This window comes from Salmo salar, chromosome 09, assembly GCF_965601325.2.
Source record: "Salmo salar chromosome 09, fSalSal1, whole genome shotgun sequence".
NCBI classification, from domain to species: domain Eukaryota; kingdom Metazoa; phylum Chordata; class Actinopteri; order Salmoniformes; family Salmonidae; genus Salmo; species Salmo salar.
This window is the reverse complement of record NC_138299.1, coordinates 16,538,496-16,552,961: the sequence shown is the minus strand read 5'-3', so window position 1 is coordinate 16,552,961 and position 14,466 is coordinate 16,538,496. Positions and strand designations below refer to the sequence as shown.

The window sequence follows — 14,466 nt, the reverse complement described above, 5'->3', positions numbered from 1 at the left end:
GCCGGTATCAAAAAGCATTAGTCACTAAATCAAATTCTGGAGAGGTTTCTTCCTTCATATCTCTTCCCTCTGGGACTGTTTCACATTATTACCTTGTAGCGGTTCCTAGAAAAGGTAAAAATACTTTTCACACACTGCACTTGCCTGGTAGGTAATCAACAATAGAAACTTTGTCCAAGATTGTGCAAGCTGTGTTCTAATCAATGAAACAATGTAACTTATGTGTTGTTTGAACAGACACTGTTATTCCTGGGTTGGCAGCAATGGTAGGAGAAGGGCTAGATATTTGAAGAAATGACAGCACTGCTTTGATACAACACGATATGTAGGAAGGCATGGAGATATGAGGTGAAAAAAATCAACCATGTGATTAAGAATATTAATTTCCTCTCTTACAATTCAAATACAACAATACTGTTGTGAACTTTGTTTGTACATTTCCCTTGGAAATACAGAGAATGATAAGTGCAAAAGTGCATTATTTTCCGTATATTTGATTTAAAGAGCTACGCAAACCTTCCATAGCATTTTTTCCACTGCAATGAAATGATGTAAAATATTTTTCTGAAAAAAAAGTATTACATGTTGTCTGCTTCAAGTAAATGTCATTACATGTGAAATGTCAATAGTATAGGAAAATGTAGAGTATAGTGTGGAACGGAGAAAGGTAGTGAGAATGATTTAGACATTTTTAAATCAAATTTTTTACCATGACCCTTGACCTTTACCTGACTGTGTAGAAAGCTGAATTTTCCAACTTTGACAAAACCAGAGCTTACTGTCAGTGCATACAACAAAACATTTCAGAAGGGATGACCCACCTGCCTCTTGGTCAGAAGCTACAGTGAGGCATGTACAGTTGAGGTATTTCAAGCATTGGCACTTTCAAATAGGTTCACTTTAATCATTGTGTGATTGTTATCTTGTGAACACAATTGGAAACAACAGTACAATAATTGTAGAGGTTTCCACCAAGAGTTGGACTCATCATGGGGTCATCAATTCGTAACTGGGTTTGTATTCTCTCTGGTTGCTGGTAGGTTTCAAAGCTACACTTTTTAATTGCACTTTGCAAATGTTGAAAAATACATACATACCCTTCCAGAATAATTGAATGAGAGTTTTGGGGGTTGGCTATTCTATCATGTAACACTATTCCACTAACAAAAACCTTTTTCATGGGAAAACCAAGGAGAAGATGAACCAATTCTTAGATATACACTGAGTATACAAAACATGCCCTTTTCATGACATAGACTGACCAGGTGAAAGCTATGAGCCCTAATTGATGTCACCTGTTAAATCCACTTTAATCAGTGTAGATGAAGGGGAGGAGACAGGTTAAAGAAGGATTTTTAAGCCTTTGAGACATGATTGTGTATGCGTGCCATTCAGAGGGTGAATGGGCAAGACAAAACAGTGCCTTTGAACGGGGTATGGTAGTAAATGCCAGGCACACCGGTTTGTGTCATGAACTACAACGCTGCTGGGTTTTTCACGCTCAACAGCTTCCTGTGTGTATCAAGAATGGTCCACCACTCAAAGGGCATGTAGCCAAGCATTGGGGTCAACATGGGCCAGCATCCCTGTGGAACACTTCGACACCTTGTAGAGTCCATGCCCTGATGAATTGAGGCTGTTCTGAGGTGTTCCTGATGTTTGGTATACTCAATGTATATCCACTAATACATATCTGTTAATTTGAAGAGGAGTTTTGTGATATCCTACTCAGTGAGGGCTGGAGTGGAGATGAACTCAGAAGATGATGATAGTGAAGTCATGAGGAGACAGATAAGGGAGGGAAGTGTACAGTAGATAGTCTAGAAAAAGGCTAGTTAAAGGAGAGTCTAGTTTAGGGGTAGTCTGAGGGGGGAGACGCCCCTCACCCCTGACCCCTGTCCCAGTCCTCTCAAAGGCGAGTCTGGGCCTCAGGGATGTAGATCTCGATGCTGTCTGCTCTCTCTGACACCGAGTTCTGACGGAAGGAAGCCGCCCGCTTGGCCTGCATCAGCCTCCTGCGTGCTTCTAGGCGGTGGCGGTCTGGAAGGTCAAGAGACTTCTCCCGTGTCACGCCTCTCTTCCCAATCATGGACTTCTTTGGTGCGACAGGTGGTAACTGGACACAGGAAGAAAGAGAGATGAGCTAGACCAAAACCCTGTCCGTATCGAAATCTATTCTAGAATTCAACTTGTATAGGCAGTAGTTGACATATCATCCATTTGAGTGGTTGGAAATACATCGGCATAGTTAAACACAATGTCAATGACATCCAGTGATGCTTCACTAAGCATTTGACCTCGCATACAGAACAGCTCCACCCTATACCACTACTACGTGGCTCTGAGTAATCTCACATCTCTGTTTAATAAGGCTCTGACTGTGCTCTATGTAGCTGAATCTGTGACCATAGAAATATAAGGATCCTATTTCTATGCCTGTCTCACCTGTGACTGAGACTACCCACCATAGACAACCGAAAAATAATACATTGTATTCTGTATACCTGAGTGCTACCCACCCTTTTCTCTGGGCTCTTCTCCACGGGCCTCCAGTCGTTGTTCTTTATCTGCTGCAGCTCGTTAAACTTGGCGGTGACGTCATCAATGGACAGCTGCAGGAGGTCCCAGAATCCAGCCAGGTCCTGAGAGGTGGGGCGGGGCATGGCACTGGGGTCCTGCGAGGGGTTATAAAGGACCACATCAGTGCCTGAATTACAGATACTCAAATCCCAGTGTACATCAGGAGTTATTTGTTGCACTTCTACCAAAGCCCACTAGATGTCCATATCAGACCTCAAACAGAGGAAAACCTCAATGAATTACGGTATATTTTTCTAATAATAAAACAAATTTTTCCAGCAAAGTCATGGGAGCAAGAAGGTCAAAGTTCAGAAGAGACAAGCATCTTATTCCCATCGTCATCTCATGGTTAGACTATAGGACTTGGAGGACAATCCATTGAAATGAGCCATAACAAAATGTGATCAGTAAGTAGCAATCCCTCCTAATCCCCCTGAGGAGGGGAAAAAATGAAGAGGGCTCACATTTCATTCACTGCCAGTCAGTCTTATTCATCACATCACATCGGCTAGAGTCACAATCAGTCACACTATTGACCCCACAGACAATACTAGCGAGACTATAGCCTAAACCAATACCTCCAACTCTGTTATGAAGTTAAGAGTTGAGAAATAAGATCCATAGCATCCCACTGGTCGCGGGTCACCATCTCCCCCCATTAATTCAGTGACTTTATGTGCTTCATATATTGAATGGCTGGAGGGCACAACAATATCCCAGCCGACTGTCTGGTGGCATTTCAGACTGCTGCATTCTGGATGTAGATCTGAATATATAGGCTCTGAAGTAAAGGCCAGGTTCACTCTGAATTACAATGAATAGTGGAAGGTCTCAGAAAGGAAAAATGGTAAGCAGTACTTACTCAGTGTTAAGAAATACAGTTACTGTACATTGGTAAAAAGTAATTGCACAAGTTATAAACGCAATAGTTTAGGTCACTGCCACTAGAAAGTGATGCTAAGAGCTACAGTACTTACATACCAGGTAAAGCTTTGGTAGTTATATAAGTCCTAAAGCTGTAGTATACCCTATACTACAGTACATACAGTAAGTACCTGCTAAAGGGTAATTCAATAAGTTGTGAGACTATAATTCAACTACAGTTAGCCTGGGGGTAAGTTTAGCCAGTTTACCACTATAGTATAGAGTGGTGGGGTGGGGCGGGGCCTGGGTGTAGAGGCACTGAGGCACTATTCTGAATGCACAGCACCAGATCAGACCTGATGGTTGACTCATAGCAGTGTGGAGAGGCTGTGACAGGCTGAGATCTCACCCCATCACTGATCTACCTCATTCATCGTCTCGGTCTGAAACTTCACAGGGGAGATACATAGAGACCCAAAGGGGAAGTAGCGGAAGACAGCGCTGGGCTCATCTCATCAATATTGCTGGCGGTTCAAAAAGAAGGCTGCACACAATCCAGCATAAGCAAACAAATACAAAAGCAGAAACTTATACTGGGGGAGTGAATGAGGCTGACACATTAAACGATTCTGGGAAATATAAGCCTTGCCTGTGTCAGTATGACTTAATCCTGTAGCTCCTCCCACAATAAAACTTGCTGCTATGCTCTGCATCTGTCTTTGAAAGCTTGTTCAACTCCAGCTTATGTTATCGAGGAGAAAAAAGGGGGGGGGGGAAGACGGCTCGATAAAGCGCAATTAGACATCTCCTTAAGCCTCTTATTTGCGGACGCCACTTCTTCAAACGGAATCAAATCCATGTTCTGAAAGTGTATGCAGTATTATTTGTAAACTGTCTTTGTCATATGGGGAGATGCAGCAGCTTGGGTAAGCTTTAATAACTGCTCTCCTCTCCCCTACAGTGAGGGAAATAGAAGCAGGAAAACTCTATATAAAAGACTAGTTCAAACTAAATAATCCCTGTGCACTTTTCAGCCTTTCCTGAATGCAGCAATTTCTGCTGTATATGGCAAAAAATAGCAACACATTTTTTCATAAGCAAAGACAGGCTTAATCTCAAATATTGGATATTTGGATGATATCAATAAAGAGGGGTAAGATTAGAGGCAAGGAAAGTATCAGCCAGATATTCCAGCCCTTCCGAGTGTTTTTTGACAGGATGAAGAGAGAGGACTGCGGCAATAGTTCTTAATGTAAAAGGCGGGCATCTCAGTATTGTAGTTAGATCTGTGAGTGCATCATTGGGAACGCGTACATTCACAGTCTCTCATTGTTCTCCTCAAGACGTTCTCATCTCAGATAGAAACGCGCAATAATAAATAAAAAAAATTCACACTCAATGGTGCATTTAAAGGCTTCTGACCTGTTGGCCTAAGCCATTCTATGTAAGAGACAGGAGAACAGTGCCGGTGGATACAGGAATGCAGCCGATATAACTGTGTCCTTTCCTTTCACAACCCAGAGTAGTGCAATAGTTTTTTTTAAACACACACTCACAAACACGCTCACATACCATATGTACACAGACACACACAGGGTCATTGTTTCAGTGACTTGTTACTCACCAGGTTCTGCTGACACAACCAGTAAAACTGCTGGAATTTCTGAGACATGAGGAGCTGAGCACTGCCCACCGCACTCCTGATTTTACCTAGGACTGAAAGACAGACGTTCAACTGATCATCTGTTATATGAAAGTCTTGCGAGTCTCTATGGGAGAAAACGTCTGCTAAATGACTCCTATCCCACTCACTGTCCTCAGAGAGGTCGTTCTCCTCCGCCTCTGCCTCCATCTCTTTACACCATCCCTCCATCCTCTTGGTCTCTGCGTGGAGCAGCTGCATGAACCAGCTTCCATCCCTCAGCAAGGCGGGGGACGTCCGGCCCGACTCGCCCGACGACTCTGCTGGCTCCCTGGGGGAGGGGGGCTCTAGCTGCCAGGTGGTCTCGCTGGAGGTCTGCTGGGGGCAAGGGGGCTCCGTAGGGGTCCGGTAGTCCTCCCGGTAGCTGAAGAGGCCCTGGGTGCGGACGGTGCGCACCCCATACTGGGTGGGCGTGCTGGGCTCAGAGTGCCCCCCTAGGAAGCCCCCTCCAAATTGTAGGCCCTTGTCCTCCATGGTGGGAAACCCCTCCATCTCCATGTCAGCCTGCACGGAGGCTGTTACACTATTGGAGCGCTTCAACCTGCCCTGCCCTCTGAGACACAGATTAGGGAAAGCAAATATTTAGGCCATCAAGGGATATTGTAAACAAACACACACAGGTAGAGAAAGAGGAAAGGCTGGTGACTTTAATAACAACACATTGTTAAAGATTAGCACAAATCCAGAAATGGGAAAAAGAACCTATTAAAAAAGTAATTTTACCGTCTGTCAGCTTCCACCTGGATCCCCACAGAATGGTATTCCTTCGACCCTTTACTTTCTGAGTCCGAGTCGGTGGCTGCTTCCACCTAATGCAGCATAATAACATAGCAACAGTATTCTCATTATTACCACTCCCAGATGTCCGTGGGGTTATTGGTTTGGGGCCGGCGCTGCACCTCCTCAACTCTAAGCGGCCTGTCAGAACATAACTGCAATGTGATTTATGGAGGCAGAGAACCCAACCGAACACAACCAGTTTGTCCACACCCTCAGCACAATGATTTTATACCAACAACAAGCTGCCGTGGTGGAGATACACAGTGGTGGTAGTTTAAAAAAAAAAAAAGAAACCTATTACAAAACCTGATTAGGGAGTTAGCGAGGTGTGATCACCAGGGGTTTGGTGTGTGACACAGACACATAGATTTTGGTTAGTGTTCATTGGTGCATGGTGCTGGCCAGGGATGATAGAGACTGATCCCCGTTTGTCCTGAGGGTGCACGGATCCTCTTACTGAGCCCCACCCTCACTAGACTGACTCTCTCCATATGATTGGCACCCTTAATAAAGATGAGCAAAAAAAGTCTGCATTACAAAAATTTGGTGGGGCATCTCTGATGTTATGGGACTATTTTGCTTCCACTGGTCCTGGGGCCCTTGTTAAGGTCAACGGCATCATGAACTTTACCAAGTACAGTGACATTTTTGCCAAAAACCTGGTTGCCCTAGCCAGGAGGCTGACACTTGGCCACAAGTGGATCTTCCAGCAAGACAATAACCCCAATTGAGCAATTGCATTAGTATAAAATAATATAATTTCCCAATTTTTTGGAGCATGAAATATAGCTCAGTGTTTGTATTATTCATTTTATAGTCTTTTTTTAATCATTTTATCAAAGCTGCCAATAATTATGGACCTGACTGTATTTCAAACAAGAACCATGCATCCTGTATGGCTGGCCCTTTATTAGATGTATTGTCAATAAAGGTTTTATCCTGAAGTTACATATAACCTACAGTCTGCATGGACTAGTAATATTTGGGAGGCAGGTGTGTGTGATAGTTAGAATTAGTCCTTGAGAAGCCCACTCCCAGGCTCTCTGATGAGTAACACAAGTGTGAGAACAGCACACTTCTAATTTTACAATTTACTATATGATTAGCAGGGTAATTTGAAAATCAATTCATCCACATTTTAATCCTCCTTCCCTCTGAGAGATCACACCTTCCCCCAGTTCTGAGTTAATGGCCTGACCCTGACAGAGTGTTCCAGCCGACGCAGGCAGAATCCTGACTAGGGCAAGCTTGGAACGGCTGTCTGTCTGAGAGCCTTAAGCCTTAAAAGCTCCAAACTCACATTAATAACTCTTTAGCTTTAAGTGGTTTGAAATGAATGGAGGAGTGTGTGTTCATGTCTAGCAGGCACGTGCATAGATAGAGCCCTTTTGCCCTTTTACTAAATACTTTTTATGAAATGTTTTGTCTACTTTCTTTCTTGCTACTATAAATGCAACAAATTGCCTATCAAACTAAATCATTTCTCATGAACTCATTCATCTTGACAAAATGTCCCCTCCACCGCCCTTCTGCCACCACGAGCGTGGCAGTGCCTTGCTGCACTCTTCCTCGTCACACGCACATCCGCCGGACAGTGAGTTTGAAATGAATACCGCAAGTAGGTGTGCTTCGCAATTGCTATCATGTGTCGTCTCACGGACAGGGACAGGGAAGAAACCAACAGCAATTTGCATCTGTCAATAGCAGAACAAATTCAAATCAAGTAAAGACTAGTGAGTTTGTTGTGACAGCATAGCCTCATTAACTAGCTCATTCATCTAGCCTATACTAGCGATGATCAGCTGTTACAACCCACCCCGTAGTGGTTTGAGCAAAGAAGTAGTTATTCTTCCAGCTTCCTTTCATCTGAGGTCAAATGTGAACTATGTTACACTGCAGAGTAGCCTAGTACAAACAGCACAACAAGTGACAGTGCTCTGACCCCCCCCCCCCCCCCTCCTCCCCCCTTGTCTTTCCCAGAAAGAAAGTCAGCGGTGAGTTGCTGCTGGTTGAGGTGACCTCTGTAACTTTCTGGCACAAAGCAAAGTCCATTTCAGAGAGACTGCTGCTCTATGATGGATGAGGAGATATTTTGGAGAGCCCGGGCAATGTTCAAAGTGTGCTGGCAGAGACAGAAAAGAAAAACTGGTTTGGTGAACACACACACACCATGCTGCACACACACACACTACGCTCCACATATACTACACACACTGCACAGGTGTGAAAACTTTGGAAACTGTAGGCATCAGCATTTCACTCAGACATGGCTTAGTCTCACTGAGATGAACGTAGGTTGGTAGTGAGAGTAAGGTCCTGCTACCGGATCCATTCTTACACTGTCCTAATACGGACACTGTACACTTTAATGGCCCCCAGAAGATGAGGGGTCAAAACTCAAACACAGCGGGGTCAAAAATCAAAGTGCAGAAAGAGTCAAAGGCTAAAGATTAAGATTGGGGTCCTGCCGGAAGTAAGGGGTGAAAGGTGAAATTATAGGCTTTAGGCTACACTTCCAGAGGTTAATTATACTGTACTGTATATCCCCAGGAGGTCTGTGATGATGCAGGTGAATTTAAATGTATCTTACTACATCGGCCAAATACTAGTGGCACAGTTTAAAGACAAACTTTGGAGGAGGTTTTGATGCATTTTTTGCGTTGCATGCAGCCCTTGTTTCAATAACCGTGGACCTTCACACTGCCAGCCATCACTAATCAAAATGCTTTTGTATTTTACACACATCACTGGAGCCAATTTGAAAACCGATATAATTCAGGCCCACCACGATGAGCGTAACGACGTTCAGCTCAGCCACTTAAAATCATCATCATTCATCCTCTAGGATAGGCTGCCTGATCATCTCTGGGTGACTGAGACTCACCTGTCTCCACAAACAAGCAGAACAACTCTAATATTCTCTATTGATGAAAGGCTGTGTGCAGTCTGAAGGGATGTCTGTCTACCGGTCTGTCTGTTTTATTCAGGGGCATGGACACATCTGTCACGCCCTGACCATAGAGAGCCCTTGGTTCTCTATGGTGTAGTAGGTCAGGGCGTGACTAGGGGGTGTTCTAGGTTACAGTGAGGGAAATAAATATTTGATCCCCTGCTGATTTTGTACGTTTGCCCTCTGACAAATAAATTATCAGTCTAAAATTTTAATGGTAGGTTTATTTGAACAGTGAGAGACAGAATAACAACAAAAAAATCCAGAAAAACGCATGTCAAAAATGTCATAAATTGATTTGCATTTTAATGAGGGAAATAATTATTTGACCCTCTCTCAATCAGAAAGATTTCTGACTCCCAGGTGTCTTTTATACAGGTAACGAGCTGAGATTATAGCACACTCTTAAAGGGAGTGCTCCTAATCTCAGTTTGTTACCTGTACAAACAACACCTATCCACAGAAGCAATCAATCAATCAGATTCCAAACTCTCCACCATGGCCAAGACCAAAGAGCTCTCCAAGGATGTCAGGGACAAGATTGTAGACCTACACAAGGCTGGAATGGGCTACAAGACCATCGCCAAGCAGCTTGGTGAGAAGGTGACAACAGTTGGTGCGATTATTCGCAAATGGAAGAAACACCAAAGAACTATCAATCTCCCTCGGCCTGGGGCTCCATGCAAGATCTCACCTCGTGGAGTTGCAATGATCATGAGAACGGTGAGGAATCAGCCCAGAACTACATGGGAGGATCTTGTCAATGATCTCAAGGCAGCTGGGACCATAGTCACCAAGAAAACAATTGGTAACACACTACGCCGTGAAGGACTGAAATCCTGCAGCGCCCTGCTCAAGAAAGCACATATACATGTGTAACAGTGTAGGTTCCGTCCCTCTCTTCGCCCCAACCTGGGCTCGAACCAGGGACCCTTGCACACATCAACAACTGACACCCACGACGCATCGTTACCCATCGCGCCACAAAAGCCATGGTCCTTGCAACGCAAGGGGAAACCCTACTTCAAGTCTCAGAGCGAGTGACGTCACTGATTGAAACGCTATTAGTGCGCACCACCGCTAACTAACTAGCCATTTCACATCGGTTACACATGCCCGTCTGAAGTTTGCCAATGAACATCTGAATGATTCAGAGGACAACTGGGTGAAAGTGTTGTCGTCAGATGAGACCAAAATGGAGCTCTTTGGCATCAACTCAACTCGCCGTGTTTGGAAGAGGAGGAATGCTGCCTATGACCCCAAGAACACCATCCCCACCGTCAAACATGGAGGTGGAAACATTATGCTTTGGGGGTGTTTTTCTGCTAAGGGGACAGGACAACTTTACCGCATCAAAGGGACGATGGACGGGGCCATGTACCGTCAAATCTTGGGTGAGAAACTCCTTCCCTCAGCCAGGGCATTGAAAATGGGTCGTGCATGGGTATTCCAGCATGACAATGACCCAAAACACATGGCCAAGGCAACAAAGGAGTGGCTCAAGAAGAAGCACATTAAGGTCCTGGAGTGGCCTAGCCAGTCTCCAGACCTTTATCCCATAGAAAATCTGTGGAGGGAGCTGAAGGTTCGAGTTGCCAAACGTCAGCCTCGAAACCTTAATGACTTGGAGAAGATCTGCAAAGAGGAGTGGGACAAAATCCCTCCTGAGATGTGTGCAAACTTGGTGGCCAACTACAAGAAACGTCTGACCTCTGTGATTGCCAACAAGGGTTTTGCCACCAAGTACTAAGTCATGTTTTGCGGAGGGGTCAAATACTTATTTCCCTCATTAAAATGCAAATCAATTTATAACATTTTTGACATTAGTTTTTCTGGATTTTTTGTTGTTGTTATTCTGTCTCTCACTGTTCAAATAAACCTACCATTAAAATTATAGACTGATCATTTCTTTGTCAGTGGGCAAACGTACAAAATCAGCAGGGGATCAAATACTTTTTCCCTCACTGTATATATTTCTATGTTGGTGCTCTTGGTATGGTTCCCAATTAGAGGCAGCTGATGTTCGTTGTCTCTAATTGGGGATCATACTTAAGGGTTTCCTGTTCCCACCTGCTTTGTGGGATATTGTTTTTGAGTGAGTGCATGTTGCACCTCAGTACTGCACGGTCGTTGTTTGTTTCTTGGTTTGTTTTAAGTTTCACTAAAAATAAAGATGTGGAACTCCAATCACGCTGTGCCTTGGTCCGTCTCTCCACACGAACGTGGCAACATCTGACGTCTGCAGACTGCATGTGTGATCAAGCCCATTATTCTCAGGGTCACAGAGGCAAGAGAGAGCGAGAAAAGATAGAGCGGAAATAGAGTGAGAGATGGCGAGAGAGACTCATTCAGTAAAGCCTCATTCATGAGTTGAAAACAAATTAATGGATTGCAGTAAGATGACTCATTGGTGCCATTTTTAGACCTAGAGGAGAATGGGATGTGTGAGTGTGTGACTTTATGAATGTGTGTGTGTGTGTGTGTGTGTGTGTGTGTGTGTGTGTGTGTGTGTGTGTGTGTGCCCCTCACCTGTATCCCTATGGAGGAGCGTGGTGTTTTGAGGTACTCCTCAGCCTTGGATACCAGGATGGCTTTATCACAGGTTATCACTGAGCTGTGACTGTGACGATCTGTGGACGGGTGCCTCTTCTCAGACCTCAGCCCAGCTGCCTCCATGGCTATAGTCACGGCCTTGGCACTGTCCAGGCTGTCTGTGGAGTTATACAGGGCCCTGCCCAGGCTCAGGCCCAGCCCGTCCCCCCACCCTCGAGGGTGCCTGCCCTCATGGTACGTGTCCTGGGTGGACTCTGTACTGCTCTGGGCAGTGACGGAGATGAGGGGCTTGGAGCCTGAGGTGGAGCGGGGTGGGACCGGTGGAGGGGTCGTCTTCTTGTAGTTGTTCGTGTACGTGACCGCTGAAAGATAAGAGGTCAAAGTTAAAAGGAATGCACAGTTGAAGTCAGAAGTTTACATTACACTTAGGTTGGAATCATTAAAACTTGTTTTTCAACCACTCCACAAATTTCTTGCTAACAAACTATAGGTTTGGCAAGTCGGTTAGGACATCTACTTTTTGCATGACACAAGTCATTTTTCCAACAATTGTTTACAGACAAATTATTTCTCTTATAATTCACTGTATCACAATTCCAGTGGGTCAGAAGTTTACATACACTAAGTTGACTGTGTTTTTAAACAGCTTGGAAAATTCCAGAAAATTATGTCATGGCTTTAGAAGCTTCTGATAGGCTAATTGACATAATTTGAGTCAATTGGAGGTGTACCTGTGGATGTATTTCAAGGCCTACCTTCAAACTCAGTGCCTCTTTGCTTGACATCATGGGAAAATCAAAAGAAATCAGCCAGGACCTTATAAAACAAATTGTAGACATCCACAAGTCTGGTTCATCCTTAGGAGCAATTTCCAAATGCCTGAAGGTACCACGTTCATCTGTACAAACAATAGTACGCAAGTATAAACACCATGGGACCACACAGCCGTCATACCTCTCAGGAAGGAGACGCGTTCTGTCTCCTAGAGGACTATTGGTGCGAAAAGTGCTAATCAATCCCAGAACAACAGCAAAGGACCTTGTGAAGATGCTGGAGGAAACAGGTACAGAAGTATCTACATCCACAGTCAAACGAGTCCTATATCGACATAACCTGAAAGGTTGCTCAGCAAGGAAGCTTTTTGGAGAAATTTCCTCTGGTCTGATGAAACAAAAATAGAACTGTTTGGCCATAATGGCCATGGTTATGTTTGGAGGAAAAATGAAGGGGTTTTGCAAGCCGAAGAACACCATCCCAACCTTGAAGCACGGGGGTGGCAGCATCATGTTGTGGGGGTGCTTTGCTGCAGGAGGGACTGGTGCACTTCACAAAATAGATGGCATCATGAGGTGGGAAAATTATGTCGGTGTATTGAAGCAACATCTCAAGACATCAGTCAGGAAGTTAAAGCTTGGTCGTAAATGGGTCTTCCAAATGGACAATGACCCCAAGCATACTTCCAAAGTTGTGGCAAAATGGCTTAAGGACAACAAAGTCAAGGTATTGGAGTGGCCATCACAAAGCGCTGACCTCAATCCTATAGAAAAATGTATGGGCAGAACTGAAAAAGCGTGTGGGAGCACGGAGGCCTACAAACCTTACTCAGTTACACCAGCTCTGTCAGGAGGAATGGGCCAAAATTCACCCAACTTATTGTGGGAAGCTTGTGGAAGGCTACCCAAAACGTTTGACCCAAGTTAAACAATTTAAAGGCAATGCTACCAAATACTAATTGAGTGTATGTAAACTTCTGACCCACTGGGAATGTGATGAAAGTAATAAAAGCTGAAATAAATCATTTTCTCTACTATTATTCTGACATTTCACATTCTTAAAATAAAGTGGTGATCCTAAGACAGGGAATTTTTACTATGATTAAATGTCAGGAATTGTGAAACTGAGTTTAAATGTATTTGGCTAAGGTGTATGTAAACTTCCGACCTTAACTGTATATTATACCAACATGTTTGGACGCAATTAGCTTTTACCACATGTAGGCCAAATTATTTAATATTTTTAAAAATGAAGCCTGATGAAGTAATGTAAGTCAGCTAGGTAGTTTTATATTTGTATGAGAGGGCTAGTAGGCCTAATTTTTGATAGGCTAACGTTACTTGATGAGGACAGGCTGTTAGCAACTCTGCTTTTGTCTTGAAGCTAAAATGTGATGAGTATTGCCTTCAGATGAGAAAAGAACCCTTTATTTTCTGCACATCCTTGTGTATTGTTGCATTATTCAAGAGTGTGATGTGGTTTGGTTCCATTTTTCAATCGTGTAATATCTTAAAATAAAGTGGTGATCCTAACTGACCTAAGACAGGGAATTTTTACGTGGATTAAATGTCAGGAATTGTGAAAAACTGAGTTTAAATGTATTTGTCTAAGGTGTATGTAAACTTCCGACTTCAACTGTATATGTATATGTGGTAGTTGAAGTAGGTGAGGTACTGTAGGGCTTTGCCGTTGACTATCAGAGAGAGGAAAGGCCACTGAGTGCTATTCACTGTGGAGGGTTGACAGCCCTTCTCCTAACATGTATTTGATGAGCAGTGGATTCTAAGAGAATACAGTTTTAAATCCACAGACATGGACTGCTGGACTAATAAATTACTTTGGGTTTGATGTGTCCTCTTCTTTAAAACAGAGCTTTGTAGGAGCTGCCTAATACAAACAGCTTGTCCATTTAAAGAACATCTAATGATCAAAGCCCAGAGTGGTCTTGGCTCATCAGAACTCTCAGAGAGGGAATGAGGAACGCCCTGAATTATACAGTAGGTCAGCACTTTGTTTCCCATTCTCAAAATTATCTCAAAGAGGTCACCAAGATGAGTCAGTAGAGAGAGAGTGTAACAAAGAACAGATAAAAAAAAGAGATAGACATGGAGGGAAAGCGAGAGAACAAGAGAGATAGAGAGAAAGAGAGGGTGAGGAAGAGAGCGAAAGAAAGAGAGAAAGAGAGAGAGAGATGATTCAGCAGAAGGACAAAAATAGACACATTATTACTAAGCAAGTCATGCAATGGGGACTCATAGCTCTT

At 43.8% G+C, this 14,466-nt stretch overlaps 1 protein-coding gene across 1 annotated transcript in view; it reads right to left on the bottom strand.

The window, feature by feature from the left end:
* Positions 1-474: 474 nt before the first annotated feature.
* The window catches only part of dlgap2a (discs, large (Drosophila) homolog-associated protein 2a), a 51,702-nt gene continuing 37,710 nt past the window's right edge, over positions 475-14,466 (bottom strand). Inside the window, exons 7-12 of the mRNA XM_082955637.1 lie at positions 11,406-11,791; positions 5,870-5,955; positions 5,257-5,699; positions 5,069-5,160; positions 2,505-2,675; positions 475-2,116 (exon numbers count right to left, since the gene is read on the bottom strand). Coding sequence (XP_082811763.1) covers positions 1,910-2,116; positions 2,505-2,675; positions 5,069-5,160; positions 5,257-5,699; positions 5,870-5,955; positions 11,406-11,791 — 1,385 coding nt within the window. The 3' untranslated portion in view covers positions 475-1,909. The remainder of the gene's footprint in view (positions 2,117-2,504; positions 2,676-5,068; positions 5,161-5,256; positions 5,700-5,869; positions 5,956-11,405; positions 11,792-14,466) is intronic.